The following is a 21365-nucleotide window of genomic DNA, read 5'->3' as shown; positions in this document are numbered from 1 at the left end:
ACTAAAAAGCATTCCTTATACACATGCTCAGCTGGGTTTGAGATTCCTGACTGACACTTGGTAAGCAGGCTGCCTGCTCAAGTAGACATGAGATACACCAAGGGGAGAGGAGGTGAGTGTGCAGGGAGAGCAGAAGTGGGCGTTTCTCAGCTACCTTGACTGTGCCTGTGTCCCTCAAATACATCCAGCTTCTTTCTGCCTCAGGGCCTTAGCACAAGCTCTGTGCTCAGAAAGCTCCTGCCATCACAGGCCACTGGGTGAGAGCCCCTGGAGAGGCCTCCTTTCCCTGCACCCAGCTCCAGAAGATGCCCCCCACCCTCCGAACCTCTTTTATGCTTGGCTGAATCCTGATCTGATTGCTAGGCACAATTTTGTATTCTGGCTTTCATGTTTTCTCTGTTTCCCCCTTAGAATGTATCCTTGATGAAGGCAGATGCTCTGCAGGCACACTGGGAGTGCTGGCAGGGGGGAAAAGAAGGAAGGGACTGGGGTGCAACACAGCTAAAACAGACTGGCCCCAGCCCGGGCCTCCCTCCCCTAAGGTTATGATTGGCAGCAGTGATCCAAGTTATGTCATCTGCTTTTCCACTACTGTAAGTGGTTGACCCTCCAGGACTGGTCACACACTGTCATGATCCCATTTTACAGTAGCGCATCTGAGACTCCCAGGAGACACTCAGCTTGCTGAAGTCTCATAGCCCTAACCCCAGGGCACAAAGATCTCCTGAGCGCATAGTTTAGCGGCTCCTGTGTTTCCATGTCAAGGACGGAAAAGCTGCCTTGGAAGGCAATGCCATCATTCTTCCGTCTGTGAATCCATTTTAGCAACTGATTTCCAGGTTTCCAGTGTGGGCCAGGAAGGAGCCACCTCGGGTGTCCACGACTGGGCTCTTTATTTTGCAGCCGCACCGCAGGGCAGCTCTGTTTGATGCTGCAGTTGCCATGGGAACTAGCACTTTGGCGATTGGTCCAGCTCGGCCGCACTACGTTGCTCCTGGAGGGAGGGGGGCGCTCCTGCACTCCTGTCCCTCCTCCGGATGCTGCGAGAGCAAACCCGCATAGACACCCCCCTCCCCCAGCTCGCCCCTCCTCATCCCAGCTCCCTGCCACCCCGGATGTGCGGGAGGGAAAAATCCCAAGGAAGTCCCAGGTAGCAGCGAGGCAGACGCCCCCGCCCAACCTGGCGACCATGGTGACTCGACGTCTTCCCAGGCTTCTGGGCTCAGTGTAAACCCTGCGTGGGAGGACCCGTTTGGAGCCCCCTGCCACACTACACCCAGCTTTTCTAGATGAACCTGTCAGTCCTGGGAAAGTGACTGCCCTTGGCTTTCATTTTCTTCTTTCCACCTCGTTTGAGCATCCTGCTCCTCCTCTGAACCACCTTGAGCTTCCTCAACCCAGGCAGGAAAGAGAGAGAAGGAGATCAGACTTGGGCAGGATGGCTTGCCGAAGACGCTATTTGTGAGTATTTGAAACAAGTCTATCCTGAAGCCTGAGGCAAAAAGGACCGCGACTCGCTTGTTGGTGTTGGAATGAGGGGCTTGGTGGGGGTGGGGTGGCTGCTCTGCAGGTGGCTTCCAGGGGGAGCAAGCTTGTCTCTCATGTTTGTCCCCTGCCGCAGAGGCGGTGTTGATGGTGATGAGGAGAAAAAATATCTTAGTCAGCAAATCTTCCTTCAGCTGTGAAAGTCCCTTGCTGAGGCAGTCACCTTCCTCCTAATCCATATCCATATACAAGGGCCCCAGACCCATGGCCACGGCTCAGGCTTTTGGCAATGCCCCTAGGGGGCTTGATTAGGGGCAGCGTTGGTGCTCAGCAAGCTTGTGGCCTGCACCCAAGCCAGGTGGAAGGCCATCAGTGTGGCTGAGACAGTGGCAGGAGATGGTATTCTCTGTGGACAGGTGAAGGTGGCAGCAGTGTCCAGCTGTCGAGTGCAGGTGTAATGTGTGGGTACAGATCACCCGTCTACTGGGCCTGATGCCAGCAGCCGAGGCGGTAAAAGTCAGGCTTAGGGTGGTGACATCACGGGACTGGGTATTTATGGAAGCAAAGTCTTGCTTAGTGAAGCCAGGCTTCCCGGGGGGGGGAGGGGGGACGGGGACAGTGGGATTCAAATGCCAGCTGCTTTCTAGGCTCTCTGGGGACTCTGTAGGGTGCTGTTCTGGAAAGAGCAACCTTTGCCGGACTTGGGCACTCTAAGCTCTAGAGACTGAATAAGGTTTGGGTCTGGTCTCTACCTGAACCAGGTTACCTACCTGCTCAGTGCTTGGAAGCTGCTGGGGACAGTTTGTTGATCTTAGATCTTGTGAGGTTAAAGAGTAAGCCATGATGTTCTTGAATTGGGATCAGCCACCAGTACTGGGATAGGGCTTGCAGCAATTTGTAGGTGGTCACCTGGGAGATTCAAACTCTCCTCAAACAGACCTTGAACTTGCAGAGGCCCCAAGCCAGATCAAGGGCCCTCCAAGTCCTCTTTAGGCTCTGCCTCCTCCCCTCCTACAAGGGGCGGTTCCCATGCTAATGAGCCTGATAGAAAGTAAACATAGCCTGTCCCTGCCCCCGAAGGAGGAGTGGGACCATGGCCTCTGGCTGTGGGTCTACACTTCAGTGGAAAAGCCTTTGTGTCGGTTTGTTGGTATAAGCAAACCACAGGGACTGCTTGCTCTCAGTGGCAAGGCCAGAAATAGTGACGCTTTCTCCAGCTCGCATTTGGAGAAGGTACTTCCCAGGCAGCAGCCTCCTTCCTACCTGCCCCACCTTTTCTGGCACAGGAGCCTCCATCCAGTGTCAAAGAAACTGACAACTTGCAGAGGCCTCCAAGCTGCTGTGGAGGGAAGATGTCATTAGCATGAAATGTGACAGTCCTCATGGGGAGCGGCCTGACCCGGGGCCTGTTTCCAAAGCTTGGGAACGCCATCTGAAAAGCTTTGCATAGGCAGAAGTGAACACAAACACATCCCATTTTTGAGATGGGGAAACTGAGTCTGGAAAAACCATGCCTAGAAACTTGGCATGCACTGGCTTAGGCATGGAAATCATTTTGTCAAGAGCATGGCTTCGTCCCATAGATCCCACTGTGCTTCCAAGGGTCAGTCATCCTGTTGATGGCCAGGGGCTTGCACCTGAACACACAGCCTTAGGCAGTTCTGTTGGCAGCACCTGGCTGGGGATCAGTGCCCCCTGGCTCCCTTTCTTGAAGGTCTCTCCACCATTCTCTAGCTCTTAGGGTGCTGTAGGCTGAACTACCCCTACCCCTGCTTCCTCCTACATTCTGCTGGTATCAACCACCCCAAACAGATTGGCTGGGGAGAGCTGGAGAAAGGCTATGTCTTCTGCCCTTGTGGAGGGTTTGAAATCTACTTGCTAGCCACTCAGCAGCCTATATTTGCCCACCATTATAGTCCACTTTATCAGGGCAGGGCACAGCCCAGCCCAGGAACCTCTCAGTACCTGCTGCTCCAGACTTCTGGTTCCCCAGGCCAGCTGTGTGGAAAGGGGCTTGATGGCTGTCAGCTCAGAGCAGTCTTGGATAGTCTTGTGCTTTCTCATGTCCTATAGCTTGGCCAGTTTTCCTCAACGACTGCAAATATAGTATGCTTGATCCCATTTTACAGAGCAAGAAACTGAGGTGCAGAGAGGGAAGGAACTCGACTGGGCTCCTGCAGTGGGGCTGTAAAGATTTGCAGAGCAAGGCGCCTGCCGGCTGCATTTTTGCATTTTGTGGTCCACCCATCGACCCTGTAACTGTCCTATTTGTTCACTGCCTGGAACTTCCTGGCCCCTCTTCCCTTCCTTTTTGGCTCTGGCCAGCCGTGCAAGACTAAAGCCTCAGACCTCCCACCCTGCCATTCTCTGACTTCCCTGCTGGGCCTCCATCTACCCTGACACTATGTCCAACTTGTTGGGTGGTCAGTCTGCCTACCAATAGACTATCAGCTATACGTGGTAGACTTTCAGTGCCTTAAAGCGCCAGGTACATCACATGCATGCAAGATACACAGTTAAGCCAGTGAGTCCTGGGTGGTGCCAGGCATTGTCCTAAGCAGGACTACAGAGCAGTGAACCGGGCACTGGCAGGCTCCTGGGGAGGCATATGTAAACACCAGCCCCAACACAGGGAGTGATCTACACAGTCAGCTGAACTCCAGGGCTGGAATGGCATTTACCACCTGAACAAAGAAGGCAGGTGCCTCTGAATATGCAGATGCCATGTCCTTCAGCTCGTTTGACCTGGACCCTACGAGGTGGGACTAGTCTCACCTGCATTGTACAGATCATGCATCTGAGTCTCAGCACCAGAACAACTTGCCCAGGCAACATTCAAGCAGAGGTAAACCTGGGCAGTCCACGCCAAAGCCAAACTCTAGCCTGTTATCATACTGAAGGGTTTTGCTGACAATGCAAACACTGGCTGAGTGTGAGAAAAGAGAGGTGAACTAACAACATGGGCAGAGAGGGCCCTGTGAGCTGGTTCCCACTGCCCCAGCTCAGTGTCAGCTGAGCAGAGACATGGAAGGTGGGCTGAGGCTGCCTCCTGGACTGGAAGAGAGCAGAGGGTCAGGAACCTGACTTACCCCTTAGTCACAGTGGGCAGTTAGGGGAAACTGCAGGAGTCAGGAGCCGTTGGTCTTCAGGCTGGACTAAAAGCACCTGCGCGTTCTTCCTTGCCAGAAACAGTGGCCCCATGTTCTCAGGACAAGGCGCCCTGCTCATGGGGTCCTGGCCTACTGCATACTACTAGCTTAACTTGATCTCAGAGGACTCCAGACTTGTACCCTTGTTGAACACCACCCCCACACCCGGCATGTTGAGTCTGTGCTTGGCCCATTCTTCAGGGAAGTGACTGGCTCAGGTTCATGGTCAGGAGTCAGTTTGGCTCCAGACACCAAGTCCTCTCCACCAACCCTCATCTGTGTGTCCTTGCAGCCAGGGATGGCAGGCAGCAGGTGTTTAGAAGGTAGGGTTCAAAGGAGAGGAAGGGTCCAGGTGGCCAGAAGGTCTAGGTGACAGGACACTGGTCCGATGCCCCTAAGAAGTCCCTCATGTCATACCCTTACTGTCACTTTTGATAACTCTTTGTCCAGATCAATTTTATTAGGCATAGGATTTAACACGTTTGCTTGTTTTTGTTTATTATTGTGTGTGTTGTGGGGAGTCAGAGGACAGCTTTGTAGAGTTGGTTCTCCCCTTCCACTTCGTGGTGGCGCTGTCGCTGAGCTAAGGCCAGCTTGGGCGGGACGCTGAGCCCCTGCCTTCATCAGACAAGATGGATGTCCAAATGTGTTTTGTGTGACTTGGCTATACGTTGAGTTTTCTAGGAATGTGACTGCTCTCAAAATCAAGGGAAGATTGGACTGTGATATGTTGGGAGCTCTGCCAAGAGCTGTCACCACCCAGGCCTTCATATCCCCAGGGCAGCAGCTTCCCTGGGAACAAGGTTCCCCCAGCAGGTGCCTGTGGGATCAGCTGGCTAAAGGTGGCCACTGCTTGGCAAATGGCTGTTATCTCAACACCAGGTCTTTCCTTCTGTGTCTGCAGTGTGCATGAGGTGCAGGTGTGGAGAAGCCTTATTGCGTTGGGATCCCTTTCAGATCAGAAGTAGGCAGTGCAGTTTGGGGTAGGAGAGGGGCGTGCTATCAGGGTTTTTGTTGTTGTTGTTGTTGTTGTTGTTTTGCAGCGATGATGTTACTATGCTCAGTCTGGTTTCATAGCCTTGGATCCAACCAACTATAGATAGAAATGTATTGGGGGTGGGGAGAGGGGAGCGTCATTTCCAGATAGTTCTAAAGCGCAAAACTTGAATTTGCCTGACCCTGTACCAAGCACTTCACTGAACCCATACGTTGATGGATGTGCAGTCACCCTGCTGTGGCCTCCTCTTCTCCATGGGCCCTTTATCTCTGCAAACCTGGCTCTTTAGTGTTGCTCACCTCAAGTTCGTGGGCCTGTGAAGGTCTCATCTGCTTACTAGCTTGCTCCTCGTGTGTGGACTCTCCACACGGCTGTTCTCCCAAACTGCACAGTGTCAGCACTGTTTCCACAGCGTCTGCCCGGCATTTGACACATTGCATCGCCTAGAGGTGATTTAAAGTATTTGGAGGAACTGGTGGTGTATATCTGTGATCCCAGCACTCAAGATGCTGAGGCAGGAGGATGGAGAGTCCAGCTGAAGGGGTCTGGCAAGCCAATCCTTTTGAGTACTGAGGGACCATTCTTGATCCCACACCTCCGCCATTCACCTGTCTTTCCTCTCATGGTTTCTCTTAGGCCTCCCATCCTGACAACCCACAAAGCAGGCAGGCTGTGGAGGGTCCTAAAAACCTAGAATGGGGCACAGGCTACCACAGAGAAATCACTCTTGCTAGGGGCAGCCTGGCCCTACAGTCTCTCTGGCTGCCCTTTCCTGCCCTGCTCACTGAAACCACTCCCTGTGGCCCCTCTGCCTCCTGAAACTCACCATCATCTCTCTTTGCCTCAGGGCAGAAAGTAGTATAACGGTTTCTGGGGGCTACAGAGTTCTGAATAGGCAGAGGACAAGTTGGGCAGGCCGGACATCTGTAGGTGAAGTTTTCCGTCTAGACTGCAGATCAGCTCTGTCCTGCCAGCCACTCTCCAAGTAACCACACAGAGACTTATTATTAATTATAAATGCTCAGGCAATAGCTTAGGCTTGCTTTTAGCTAGCTTTTATAACTTAACCTATTTTTATTCCTTTGTGTGCTGCCTTGAGGCTAACTTATATCATGTATGTACTTCCCATCCTGCTCTGCATCTCATGGTGTCTCCTAAGACTCCTCAGACTCTGTCCTTCTTCCCAGCCTCCTCCTAGTCTGGCTTTCCCAACCTCTTCCTGCCCAACTATAGACCAGTCAGCTCTTTATTAACCAATGAGAGTAATACATATTTACAGTATACAAAGATTTTTCCACAGCAGGCATTCCTGAAAGCCACAGGCTCCACGGAGGCCTAGGCTGGGGCACCTCTCCCAGTCTCTGAGGTGAGGAGCTTGTTTCCAGGTGCTCCTAGAAGCCACTGGAGGCCGTGTTTTGGTGTGTGTTGTATGTGTGGGGCAGTCTTACATCATAATACCATATGTACACTCTACCCAAAGGATGAGCAAGACTGGGGATCTGGTGTCCTCCGGAGTTCTGAGGTATTACTGTTTGGAGAAATGACTACAGTGTTGGCAGGAACACTCAATATTATTTTTTCATAGCTGCACATGAGTCTAAAATTATTTCAGATTCACACATTTGATTTATCTGGTTTTTGTTTTGTTGTTTGGAGAGGTTGGTGTTGGGGTCGGGATAATGTGGCATACTACCAAGTTTCACCCACATCAGGCAGCTCTTAACTACCTGTAACCTGTAACTACCTCCAGCTCTTTTCTGTCCCTCACAGGTACTTACACCTACATGGCATACACTCACAAAGACACGGTGCTGGCTGACTTTTATGTAAACTTGACACAAGCTAAGATGGTCATTTGGGAAGAAGAAACCTCAATTGGGAAAATGCCCTTACCAGATTAACTCATGGGCAAGCCCAAGCCACATTTTCTTAATTGTTGATGATGTGGGAGGGCTCAACCCATTATGGGTGATGACACCCTTTGACTGGTGGTCCTGGGTTGTATAAGACAGCATGCTGAGCAAGCCCTGAGGAGCAGCCAGTATGCAGCATTCCTCCATGGCCTCTGCATCGGCTACTGTCTCCAGGTTCAAGTTGCTACTCTGAGTTCCTGCCCTGATTTTCTTTGATAATGGACTATAACATAGAAGTTGCTTTTCATCATGGTGTTTATCAGTGGTAGAAATCCTTAATAAGACATATACGTATACATACAAATGAGTAAAAATAAAATAAATGTATCCTTTTTTAATGGAGGCTCAGATTATGAGTTTATTGGCTCAGACCCTGGTGACTGTGAGACACAGGCTGGCCACCTCTTGGTGTCTGCCCTCTAAGATTACTATGGTTACTACCTTTGCTGCCCTCTTCTCTGTCAACTGAGATCTCTTGACCCTTCTTTCCAAGACTCAAGCCCACCAGCAGTCCTGGGACCAATTCCAGTGCTTAAAGGTAATACGATAAGCCCTTCTGGAGGCTAGTAGGTCTGACTGTCAGCCAGCTACTGGGAGCAGGGTCTGGTCCACTGTCCCTGGGCCCTTCGCAGAATCAGGGCCCAGCCCAGCCTGAGGGTTCCTCTCAAAAAGGCCTCCTGTCTCCCCTGGGCCTGTGAATCTGCCTGGCTGTCAGCCATGCCTGCTCTCCCTCTGCCCAGAGCCACATATGTTAGTGATGGTACAGTCCCCACGCTCTCCTCTGCCTGCTGCCGCCACAGCAGGCGGCGGGGACAGAGACAAACTGAACACTCCCGAAAATGCCATTTTGAAGACAAAAATGGAAACCAGTCGGGTAAAACGAAAAGGTTACGGGAAACAAGGCCTTTTGATGGTTTTGGCGTTCTACAAATTGCCTATTCTGTGAATTGGCTTTCAGCAAATTGCCTTGTCACAGACTGAGGGAGGGGTGAGACAGGGCCAGTGAGCTGGACTGAGCTGGGGTTGTCAAAGTCGGGTGGGCATGCTGCAGATGCAGGACAAGGCTCCCTGGATACCTGCAACCATGTCCCACCTCCCCTCTTTGTCCCCCTGCAACCATGTCCCACCTCCCCTCTTTGTCCCACATTCTGGGATCTGCTTAGGCTGGGAATGCGAGAGAGGGAGACTAAAGCATGTCTCACTTCAGGATGTCTTTCTCGCCCCAGAAGCTCCATTCCTTGGTACAGAGACGTCTGTTTGGAGTGGCTCACGAGGGACATGATGTGTTTTTAATTGTCATGATGCTTGTTGACATTCAAAGTCCATTTTTTGGTGGCTGCTGGATACAATTCAGCATTTCCTCCATTTGTCCTCCTGTATCAGTAAGCGTGATATCCCCAAGTGTCTTGGTTGAACTTCTGTCCTTGACTGTCTCCAGAGTTGAAGAGTGACAAGGCCACCTTGGAAGAGTCCCCAGGACCAGATGGGGTCCAGTGTGTGGTGATAAGTCAGACTTCGTCTTATACCTCCAAGGAACTGCCCTCAAAAAGAAGACCTTGTATCTGTTGCCTGTTGGCAATGTGACTTCAGTAGATGTCTTAACTTTTCTGAACTCATTTCCTCTTCTGTGCTGCACCTTTATGGAATGGCTGTCAGGACCTATAAATAGTGTCCTTGGCTTGCCATACCCTGGTGTCTCCTTAGGTCCCTTCCCAGTGTGACATGCCTGTGGAGGACATGCTGGGCTGTAAGAAATACGGGTATTTATTGAGCTGAGGGAACAGAGGTATTAGCCAGGAATCTTTGGGCTGCATATGACTAATTCATAGTGAACTCCGATGGATGTCACTAGTGGACAAAGGCCTGGCTCTTATGTGGCTGGGCTGGGGCCAGCAGCACCTGAGCCTTGACAACTGTTCCTGGCTGCCTGCCTGTCACCTGGATTGTGTTCCCAGGAAGGTCCTCAGCAAACGTGGAGCCCACCAACCAGCCCTGGAGTGAACTGGCTTTCAAAAGCAACCATGAGGCTGTTGTTGGAAAGTGCTGTCAGCTGTCTCTGCCACCTAGCCATGGCCAGAACTGGATGCCTGGGCAGCCCCATGTGAGCCACTGGACTGGAAATTGAGGGGAAGATCATATATGTGAAAGTTTATTTGTGAGTCAGGGAAGGTAAACTGAAGCTAGAGACAAGCCAGTGGTTTTTCTAAGTGTTGGAAGGAAGCTGGGCCAGAGGAGTTTGAGCACATCAGGACCAAGCCTGAAGCCTGACTCCCTGACCCCACCCTGGGACCCTGTGTGGAGTGGGAGAGTAAGGGTTACAAGGCTGCCCTAATAAACATCTTCTCTGCTATCTGGGGCCTACACACAAGAACACTTTTCTTCCATTGGTATTTCTACAACCCTAAACCATGCCGAGGGTTGTACATTCTTCAAGAAAACTCATCACTTATTCAAATCCTTCCCGGCATCTTAGGTCAGAAGCCCTTCCCAGCTGCGTTGAGCCTCCCTGTAAGGAGGCAGTACAGAGGAGATGGCATGCCCCACTGCTGACTGCCTGGCCCTGTGTCCCCAACTCTTAAGATGGCCGTTCCTGGAGTGTTAAGGAAAAGGATTTGAAGGTTGAGGCCACAGGCAGCCTAGGGCACTGTGACTGGCATTGACATCCTCCATGTCTGACCAGGCAGGAGAGCAAGAGGGACCTCAAGCTGACCTTGGGGCATCTACAAAGGACTGGGAATTCAAAGGGGACAGGATCTCCTCCGATTCAGACTTTCAGAATGAGGGCTCCTATTCTCAGAACTCCCGCTTCTTCTGGAGCATTAGTGAGAGGTTCCTTGGACAGGGCAGATGCTGCCCCTTGACCAGTGCCCTGCAGCATTCCAGGGTCAGGCTATGCCCAAGCCGCTGGGCACATAACCTTACCTCCCTTCTGTCCCCAGCCCTTGGACATGTCCTTGGCTCTTCCATTGGTCTTGGACAGGTAACTCTTCTCAGGTGTCCCTGAGAGGGTGAGGACTCTTCCCCAGTATCACCAGCTATAGTGGCAAGCCTGGGTATAGACTGAGCTTGAGATGTGTGTTCCCTGGGGCCAACAAATACAGCCTCAGCTGACATCACCCCCAGTCTTGCTTACATCTGAGGTTTGCTCCCTGCTCTCAAGGGCCTTCTTCTCTCATCCCCAGCCACTCCCCGCCCTGCCCTGCTCCCTGTCTTCTCTGGGACCTTTTGTTCTTTCCTCTCTGCTGCTGGGAATGCCTTCCCTGGCTTTGAGGCTGGAGCTAAGTCTTGCCAGCCCACCCACAGCGACTTAGGACCACCTTAGTTCCCCAGGTTCTGATTGGTTCTTTCCTGAAGATTTGCAGCTGGCACACATGGTCTAGAGTCACTACTATTCTGCTTTCAGAAGTCTCTGGACCAGTGGAGCCATCAGAGATAATAGGTTGCATGGGGCCTGGCATTGGTTGACCCAGTACATATGTGTTGAGTGACTATAGGATGTTCTGTGGGTCTCCTGAAGCCTGTGGCCTGCAGTCACACTTCCTCTTCCTTTTTCACACATGCTTGTCTGTGGATACACGTGGGTCAGGCCTAGGCTGGAGGTAAAGCCTGGTAGAAGTCAAAGGGGCTCTGGTGGGAACTGAGGCAGCTGTTAGGACTGAAGACATCAGTATTCCGCTGGAGTTGAGCTCAAGGTGAAGAATGGGGGAAGGGAAACCCCAAAGGCCTCACAGACCCTGGTGTCCATGGGCCCTGGGATAGGGCCCGGGTGGTGGCAGAGTTATCCACAAGAAAAGGCACATTCTGAACAGTGATCTCATTGACAGAGTAAGGAGACTTCAGGAAGGGTCTGAGGGTGTCTGGAATCATCCTCTGCCTTTATTAGACTCTAAAATGTTCATACTCCCAGTTCAGGACAGGCTCTCCTCTCTAGTGCTACCAGCACCCCTGAGGCCAGGGTCACCTGGGACCTATGCCAAGGCCACTGCCATCTGCTAGGAGAAGCTGGCCTCTTGAACCGAGCAGACACTGGGGAACAGTGCCTGCTACCACACCATCTTGCACCCCAAAATAGAAGTACATGCACCCCACTAGCTTGGCATGTAAGGCTTGCACCTCCTGTGTCTGCAGCTCCCTTCTGGTTTGGGCTCCAGTCAGGATCCCTGTTTATCGTGAGAACACAACTAGCATTAGGGCATGAGGCTCAGAGAGCCTGGCTTCTGGCCCCTGCAGTCCCTAGCAGTTTTTGCTCTGAATACTGTTGCCTTGCCAGGTTAACGGGCATTTAACCCAACACTGGACAGCCTCTACTAGATAATACCTGCCTATCCCTTCATCTTTACTTTGAACAATGAGGATTCACTAGCTGTTAAAGAATTTGGGTGTAAAATGCATGAGCTGGGTTGATTTCCTGAGCTTCCAAAGCCAGAGAAAAGGGCTAATCTCAGCAAATGGTCTTGGGGTTGAAGATTGGCTGCCTGGCTGACTGGACGACAGAGTGGCTTCCTTACTTACCAGCTGGGAGGTCTTGGGAAGAACTCTGAATCTTTGAGCTTTAGTTTCCTCATCTGTAATGTGGGAATGAGAAACTCCAGCCTTGGCTTGAGGACTGAATAGGGCCACACCAACACCCTAGAGTCTGAGAAAAACCTTGTGAAAGGCCAAGAAAACCCAGGAGGCTGGTGCTTCGGTATTTGTGCTCCCCCATAAGTAATCTAGGCCTGGAAAAAGCAGGATGTGGTAGTCCCAGGCACAGGACCAAGGCCACTGGGGCATAGGCCTTGCAGTGTCCTGAGCAGTATGGCAAGGCATCCACTTCTGTAAGCCTAGGAGGGGCTGGTTGTAGCCCTAACTTTGGGCAGTGAGAGGATATGGATTCCTGGCTAGTGGATCTAACCAGGCTGGCTTCCCTATTTACGCCCAGCCCAGTGGTCCCAGCACAAAGCCCTGTTCCGAGCTGGCCACCCATTCTCAGAGCTCAGTTCAGGTCTGTCTTCCTGAGGCTTTCCTGGGTCTGTTTGTTGAGGATGGCTGCCTTCCATTCACTTAGGGTCCCAGTGTTCTGTGACCACCTTGCTATGTGTCTTTGGCTACCCACCTGCCCACAAGGGTAGAGGTTATAGCTCACCCACTCTTGCTTTGCTCCTTGAGTGGGATTATTGGGTCACTCTTGACAGTCTGCTCAGATGGGTGTCTGTAGTCTTCCTGTGTCACTGGGTGGCTGGGATGGTGAAGTACACTGCCTTGGTTACTTTAAATTGCTACAATAAGACACCATGATCAAAGCAACTTGGGGCTTACAGTTTCAGAGGGTGAATCGATGACCATTACTATAGGAAGTTTGGCAGTAGGCAGGCAGACATGGCACTAGAGCAGTAGCTTACAGATTAGATCTTTATCTGCAAATATGAGACAAAAAAATCTACCTGGGAATGGTGTGGACTTTCGAAACCTCATAGCTCAGCCCTATTCTCAGTGACACACCTCCAATCCTTCCCAAACAGTTCTACCAACCAGGGACCAAGCACTAAATATATGAGTCTATGGGGCCATTGTCATTCATACTACCACATGCACTCACGGTGTTCTGCCCATGGTTTTTGTTTCCTGTATATTGTTTTTAACAACCACGACTTGAAAACATTAAATGAAAAACTCCAGGAATAGTTTGCAGGTTTTCTGTAACTTCTGTTATGGTCACTTCTGAGTGTTTTGCCTGCATCTAAACGTGCTGCATTCACACAGTGCCCACAGCAGCCAGAAGATGGCATCAGATACCCTAGAACTGGTGTGACAGATGATTGTGATGATGTGGATGCAAGGAACTGAACCTAAGTGCTCTTGGTCACTGAGCCATCTCTCCAGCCCCAGCAGTTGTGGCCTTTCATCCTCCATGGATCTGTTCTATATAATATGCACATAGGAAAACCCAGCACCATGGCCATCGCTGTCACCATGGTGTTAGGCATCCCCTGGGCATGTTAGAGTATGTCCCTGCGTATAAGAGGCTGCTTTGGCACTTCGTAGGTGCTAGGCTGGACAAATAAAATGACTCACTGTTTCAAATTGCATTCTCTCAGAACTGAGGACCACTGCTTTAGACAAATCTTCTAGTGTAACCAGGAGATCCGGACCAGAGTCCAGATGATAGATACCTCAGCCCCTGGGTCTTTCCATATACCCAGTCCAGGGACCTCTGGAGGTGTCCTCCCCAGCAGCCAGACTTTTCCAGACTCTTGCTGAACTCTGGGCAGGGCAGCCTGGCAACAAGGAGTGGTGTAGAGGCCAACCTAGGGACAATCATCCCCTTGTGCCTGTGGTGGGGCCCCTGGCTGGTAGGTAGGGTTGTTTGTATGGCAGAGCCAGCAAAGGAAAGTCAACAAGTCCTCTTTGACTGTCTTAACTAGGGGCCTAAGGATGAGGTGCTGGGCCAGGCAGGATGAAGTGTGAGTCTGCCCACTGGCACCTCAGACTCCCTATCCAAGGCAGGAAGATGAGCCTGTTTACAACTGAGGAAAGGGAGGCCTGAACAAGAACTCAGAGCTTACAAGACCAGCACTGATGTCAGCATATGCTGAAACCCAGTGTGCTGGTCAGAGTCATATCCAGCCCCCAATATGTGACACTGGACCAAAGACCTAGGGTATAGGATCACAAAGTATGATATAGACCCTGGAACTATAGTTCAGTGGTTGTGTCTTTGCCTCAGAAGTCCTGGGGACAGAGTGACAGTACCCTGTGCCCTGAACAAAGGGGTAACTGACCTCCTGCTAGGCTCTCAGCTCTCCTGCAGCCATAGAATGGCCAGGAACATGAGTTCTTGGGTGCCTTGTCTCAGCATGGCTGTAGAGTAACAGCTCAGGGACAGGGGCTGGAAGGGAGGAGATGTGGGGCAGGGTTGTGACCATTTCCTCTCCTGTCCTGTCTTCTGCCCCAAACAGAGAATCTTCTAGAGCCCTGAAAACAGGCAAACACTTGAATGCTGGCTAGAGGGGGTGGGTCTGACCTTTCGTGGGGCCATCTGAGTTACCCAGGGTCATAAAAACATCTCCACCCTGTGTCCACAATTCCAAGGACAGCCCTGAAGGAGTACTTGCTGAGCACAGGCACCCTATTGAGTTCCTGCCATCGCCTGTTGACCAGGGAGTTAGGAGAGCTGAGCCAAGCCCACAGCTACCCCATAGGGCTAGGAACTGTGCCACACACCCCGTAGCCACAAAGAGCAGGAAGGGATGTGTCTCCAACTCCTATGTACACAGCAGTGGGAGCATGGTCTCATAGAATGGATGTCACAAATAATCACAACCTCATGCAACTCCTTGAGAGCAAAGCCAGTGGAAACACCCTGGAGCAGTCTGACTCTGTGTGTGTGTGTGTGTGTGTGTGTGTGTGTGTGTGTGTGTGTGTGTGTGTGTGTGTGATGTGCGCACATGCACACCTATGTGTGTGTGCATGTGGGGTCCGGTCCAGAGGTTGATGTCAGGTGTCCTCCTCTATTCCTCTCCATCTTGGTTTTTGAGACAGGGTCCCTCATTGAACCTGAGACTCATCTACTGAGCAAGAACAGCTGGCCGGCGAGCCCAAGGGATCCTCTTGTGTCTGCCTACCCAGGACTGTCCCACCACACACACCCAGCTTTTGACATGCGTGTTGGGGGTCTGAACCCAGGTCCTCAGGCTTGTGCGCAAGCACTTTACTGACTAAGCCTTCTCCTCAGCCCATGTTCACTTTCTAAGCTGATGCCCTGTGTTCCTCACTGTCTAATAAGAAGGAGGGAAGGTGGTGGTCTCCCTTCCCTCTGGAAACTGAAGCACATTTCCTCCAAACAATCTTCTATGATCTGACTGAATCGTCACTGCTTTTAGCTTTCTCCAAAGGGAAGATTCACTTCAAATAAGCATCACTCACCTGGAGTTTCCCTTAGAACAGCACCAGACTTTGAGCCAATACCTAAGGAAAGGAAAGAGTTTGAAGTGTCTCACACACACACACACACACACACACACACACACACACACACAGAGAGAGAGAGAGAGAGAGAGAGAGAGAGAGAGAGAGAGAGAGAGAGAGAGAGAGAGAGAGAGAGAACCGCTGCCACCACCACCACTACTGCCACCACCAGCCACCAGCCCTCACCCATTCTGGGCCAGCATTGGCCAGTGGACCTCCTTCCTGGCCTCCTCTTCCCAGTTGCTCTCCATGGCCTCCCTGACAAGCTCAGTCCTCTCTTCCCCTGACACCCCACAGCTCAGAGCTGCTACCCAAAGGGAACAAATTGAAATGAAGAATACTGCTAGTGCAATACCAGGAAGCCTGTGGGGGAGTGAGGTCACTCACCCCATTGTCATGGAGAGCACAGGGTGGGCAGCTACTCTGGAGTCAGTGTGGTTTGTTTTAATAATAAACATACTCTCCCATAGCAGCCAGGAGAGGCACCCTCAGACTGTCCCCTTCCAGAGAATGGAAGCTCTGTGCTCACAGCTCCCAACAGCTCATTCACCACAGATGTAACTGGGCATCGCCTAGATGTTCCTGCTGTTAGTCAGCTTTCGAGGCTACAATAAAACCAAAACCACCAGCTTCTAAAGAGAAACAGGCTATTTCAGCTCATGGTTTTGGGGTCTCAGTCCAAGGTCACTTGGCCTCATTACTTGTTTTTTTTGTTTTTGTTTTTTGTATATTAATGTCTTTATTTCTGAGTATGGGTGCTTTACCTGTATGCATATTTGTATACTGTGTGTGTCCCTGGTATCCATGGGTGCCAGGAGAGGGCATTGGATCCTCTGGAACTAGAAGTACAGATGGTTGTAAACTGTCCAGTATGGGTGCTGGGAATCAAAGCCAGGTCCTATTCTTCAAGAGCAATAAGTGATCTTAATTGTTGAGCTGTCTGGGGCCCATTTTGTGATGAGGCAGTGTGCATGGTAGAGAGCATTTGATAGAACAAAATTATTTGCCTCATGGCCAGGGAGCAAGAGAAAGAAAGTAATAGAGCCCGAGGTCCCGCAGACCCCTTCAAGGACACACTCCAGGAAGATGCAAATACTCTGTCACCTCTGAATTACACTGATATGGGGGACCCAGCCTTTAACAGATAAGCCCTGAGGGACATCCAGTCACCAAACCATTATATCCTACAATTGTTAAGTCAACTGTGGCACATCTGTGCCGTGGAATAGAACTCTGTAGTGAAAAGGAATATGGCACCTGAATGAGTATAAGACAGTCTTAAGCAGCCATATCTGCATGCCTGTGTCTGTATAACATTGTCAATGACACAGTTATAGAGGTCAGCAGTGGCCTCGAGTCTGGGATGGTGGAGAGGCAGCTTGATAGGTCTTTTCAAATAAGGCCACCCAGATGACAGAATCATACAGCCATACACAAATGCACATACGCATGCACACATGTTGCAGGGCTTGCTACACCATTAGGAGTTCTGTGGATTGACTGGTGTCCTTTTCATAGAGACAGTGACACTCTGCAGTTGAGGAAGGTGCTCTTACTGGGGTAGCCAAAGCATGCCTGCAGGAGCTCCCTGTATATTCTGTGAATCTGTGGTAGGGGCACCAAGGCTCAGGAATGGTCCTTGCACACTCGGAGAATCCTGTGTGCAGCCAGGGACAGAAACACTGACCACACCTACATTTGGTAGAGGAAACTAAGGTCATAGAGTGCAGCAATGAGATATTGGAGCTAGCTCCTTGATGCCCAAGGCCTGAGCTCTTGGATGCTGCAGGTTGGAGGCTGGAGTCCCCACGCTGATTTTTTTTTCTGTAATGTAAGCTTTGGTGAGCTGTCATGTACAGACAGGAGGGGGTGCACTTCAGCATTGTGTGGCTTATAGACCCATCACAAATGATCATGTGTGTGTAACCAGCATTCAGACCCCAGAACACACCTGCCCCTGTGCTCCCATCCCCCATCTGCTGAGCCTCTCTGCCTCTCAACCACACAGAGCTGCCTGGCCTGCTCCTGAATGTGTCCATGGCTGGTGCCCCTTCCAGGGTCAAAGCAGCCAGTAAGTCCTGAAAAAGAAATAGAAGCTGCCTTCCCAGAGAGCTGGAGAGCAGGGTTGGGGACAGAGCTTGGAGTAGCAGTGTTTCGGATGGGGGTGGGATCTCAGGCTGGCCTTGATGCCTTCCCAGGGTTGCAGGAAAACAGAACCCGACTAACTAGCTGATCAGAAGCCTGGCTTGGGGATCCTCAAAGACTCTGGGGTTCCCAGGGTAGGGAGGAGCAGCTCCAGAGGGGTGGAAAGGATATGGGCCCCCCTGACTCCCTGCTCCATACACAAATAGTGTGTATATATATACAAAATAAATCCTCCATTCAACAGAATTAATGTGCTAGTAAAATACATTCATTTGTATTTCATTGTAGACATTGTTATCATAATTAATAAACGCATGACTTAATTTCACATGTGCCAGCCTTTGGAAGCCTGTCTTCTCATTCACGAAATTTAGACTTCCTGGCATTTTTCTGAGTCCTTGAAGTATATTAGCCCATTTAATATTCCCAACACTACCAACGAGGAGGCTTTGTGGAGGCACAGACAGGTTAGCCGCCTTACCTAAGGTCACACAGCCAGTGTGGAACAGCAGGGATTCAAACACTGGCCCTTGGCTCTGGAGTTCAGGCCTCAGCCTCACAGGTCTGACATCTTCATATAGTGTACACACAGTCATTGTGATAATGACACTGTAAGGTCTCTTAGATGCCTTCAGTGGCACTTAGATTTCCCCTCCATAATCCCAAAAGACTCAGGGTGAATTCAATCTCGATCAGGGGCCAGGCTGGGGTCCTGAATACACACATGCTAAGCACAAAGCTGTGAGGAAGAAGAGGCAGGAATTGGGCTTCTATTTCAGGTACCCAAGACCTCAGGCAGTTTGACCACAGGGTGGGGGACAGAGGGCTTCACGGTGGGATCCTCTCAGAGCTAGGCCTGGTCACATGTCAGGTCACCAAGACATTCAGAGGCTGTGGAATTGTCAGGCTAGGCCCTGAGGAATCTCCTGAGGGGCAGGGGCATAGGAAAGTCAGGCATGAATTCTTGTGTATAGATGGCAGCAAGGGTCAGGTCTCCTTGCTGAGAAAGCCCTTGGCCCTGTGTCTTGTCTCACAGTTCCCATTGTTGTTTAGGGACGTTGCTGACTGAGTTTTCTGGTGGGAAGGTATTGCACAGTTCATGTTCATGTGATCTTAGGACCAAATACATCCCTAGAAAAAGAGGTGAGGAGGGAAAAAAAAGAAGAAATGAGTCTTCAAGGGATGAAAGTAAGGTAGGCAGTAGGAGAGGGTTACATAAAGGAGTTAACATTTGATATGTGAGTGGGGCTTTCAAGGGTGAATAGGAGTTTGCTGATGGATCAATAGGGGGAGTGGAATGGTGTTGTCGTAAGGTGCTGCTTCCACGACTTTTCTTATCTACAAAAATAAATTATTCCTTGTGCCATGTAAGACTCACAAGAGGACTAGATAAAGTGGTTGATAATAGGATCCCATGTGAGATGGATTTCCCACTGCAAACTAGATATTGCTGCGGTTACAGCAGGGGCAATGCTGGGAGTAGATTCAGGAGTGAGGGCAGAAGCCCTGCCCCATGGCAGAGTGGTGACCTAGCACCATTTGGAGGCATCTTGTTACCTCACCCTGGTATTGCTTTTACATAGAGTGTCTGTGGCTGAGCAGCCAGGCTTGGTGAATTCGAACTGGCCCCTTATTCAGGTAAAGCTCCCAAAGGCCAGCTTGCCACCACATCATCATGGATTCTGTTTACCAGCCCTGCCCACTGCCTCTCAATGTCCTGGCAGCCGCCTTAGACTGTGAACATTCTAGAAAGTTCTGGGACACCATGTAGTATTTTGATGGCTCAGATGGGATGGACAGGGATTGTGGCACTTGGGAGCCAAAGAATACTGAATGTTACAGCTCGGATGGAAAGGTATTCTGGCAATTGGGAGCCAAGGAATACCACGGGTCACAGTAAGCATAGCAGCTTACAGACCTCCTTCAGGGAAAGGCTTCCCAGTGTATCAGCTATGCTCCAGCCAGAGAGGGTTTTCCCCATGAAGTTGTTACAATTCGGCCTCATTCCCCTGAAGAGCAGAGTATAACAACTCTGCTCAGCCAGGGGAAGGTTTCCTTTGCGAAGAGTGTTACAACCCTGCTCTGCTCTGCTCTGCTCCACCTAGAATCGTCTCTGCTCTGGCAAGGAAGGTCTCACCCAAACCTCATTCAAGAGATTTGTTGGGAGGGAAGAATCCAGGAGAATGGCTGTCCTCTGCCACAAGCTGACAGACATGGGGTTTATATAGGGATTCTTAGGGAGCAGAGTTTTTCCAGGGAGATTTCCAGGGTGGGAATTGGTCAGATTTCAGTCCCTGAGCACAGACTGGCTAGATCTCCTGCTCAGGGATTGGTTGGTTTTCTGCACAGGTTTAGGGTCAGATTTGGCTCTGGTTTCAGGACCAAATTGTGTTTCGTTCACTGGTCCTTTTAGCCTTTTGGCTCTAGTTTTAGGGCCATGGTGTATTTCTTTCACTGGCTCTGATTGCAGGGACAAAGTGTGTTTCTTTGGCTCTGCTCAGGGAGTGTTTCTTTGACTGGCCCTTTTTCCTTACGCTCTGACACTGCCCTTCATGTTCCTCCTCTGCCTGGGCTGTTCAGTGCACCATTGGCACCCAGGTAGGGCTGCCCTAGAGCTGGTGGTGTGTAGTCCCCGAAACTCTGGCTCCAGGGCAGAAATAGCTGTCATTGGCCTTCAGCAGAGAAGAGGTTCCAGCAAGGACCTAGTATGAGGACAGTGGGGAAACTGAGGCTGAAATTTGGATTGCTGACATCAGCACCCAGCATTTGCTTGGAATGTCCAAGCCCTGGTGGTCACACATAGTCTCACATAAGAGCAGTGGGGTTGTCCTGGGCAGGGAAGAGGCATGGTACCCACTGCAGCAGGAGAAAGTATCCATTATGAGAAGGCAGCATGTCATTAGCAGGAAAGTCAAGGCATCTTCGTCAATGTTCTGTCACTGAGACGACACCATTGCCAAGGCAGTTCTTAGAAATTATGCATTTAATTGGGTCTTATTTATTATCATCATGGCAGGGAGTATGGCAGCAGGCAGATGTGGTACTGGAGAAGTAGCTAAGAGCTATGTCCTAATCCAGAGACAGACAGACAAACAGACACTCACTGGGTCTGGCATGGGCTTTTGAAACCTCAAATCACACTTGGCACACTTTCTCCAACAAGGCCACACCTCCTAATCCTTCTCAAATAGTACCCTTCCCTGAGCATTCAAATATATGAGCCTATGGGGGCCATTCTTCTTCAAACCATCACATTCTACTCCTTGACCCCCATATGCTTATAGCCGTATCATAATGCAAAAAGCACTCAAAAGACCCCATAGTCTTTCACAGTCTCAACATTGTTTAAAAGTCCAAACTTCAAGCCTCTTCGGAAAGTCATGACAGTCTTAACTGTAACCCCCTGTAAAATGAAATAAAAAAGAAGATCACATACTTCTTTTTTTTTGTTTGTTTGTTTTTGTTTTTACGAGACAGGGTTTCTCTGTATTGTTTTGGAGGTTGTTGGTCCAGCCTAGCCTCGAACTCACAGAGATCCGCCTGCCTCTGCCTCTCAAGTGCTGGGATTAAAGGCGTGCGCCATCACCACCCGGCTAAGATCGCATACTCCTAACATACAGTGGCACAACTCCTTTCAGTGTTGGTGACAACAACGCACTTCTCTCTCTTGGGCAGGCTCCACACCAGGTCTATGGCTCTCCTTAGCGGGTATTTCACAACTCTGGCATC

At 50.6% G+C, this 21365-nt stretch overlaps 1 protein-coding gene across 7 annotated transcripts in view; it reads left to right on the top strand.

Moving 5' to 3' along the window:
* The window catches only part of Iqsec1 (IQ motif and Sec7 domain ArfGEF 1), a 331555-nt gene that overhangs the window by 175878 nt on the left and 134312 nt on the right, over positions 1-21365 (top strand). For 2 of the 7 annotated variants that reach the window (XM_013114181.3, XM_013114177.3), the window contains exon 1: positions 1093-1461. The exons of the other annotated variants lie outside the window; for them this stretch is intronic. In XM_013114181.3, coding sequence (XP_012969635.1) covers positions 1439-1461 — 23 coding nt within the window. In that variant the 5' untranslated portion in view covers positions 1093-1438. Of the gene's footprint in view, positions 1-1092; positions 1462-21365 lie in introns of those variants that run through there. 7 annotated transcript variants of the gene reach the window in all.

Source organism: Mesocricetus auratus, unplaced genomic scaffold (genome assembly GCF_017639785.1).
Source record: "Mesocricetus auratus isolate SY011 unplaced genomic scaffold, BCM_Maur_2.0 Super-Scaffold_100676, whole genome shotgun sequence".
NCBI lineage: Eukaryota > Metazoa > Chordata > Mammalia > Rodentia > Cricetidae > Mesocricetus > Mesocricetus auratus.
The sequence above is the reverse complement of the archived record's forward strand: the minus strand, read 5'-3'. Positions and strand labels throughout refer to the sequence as shown.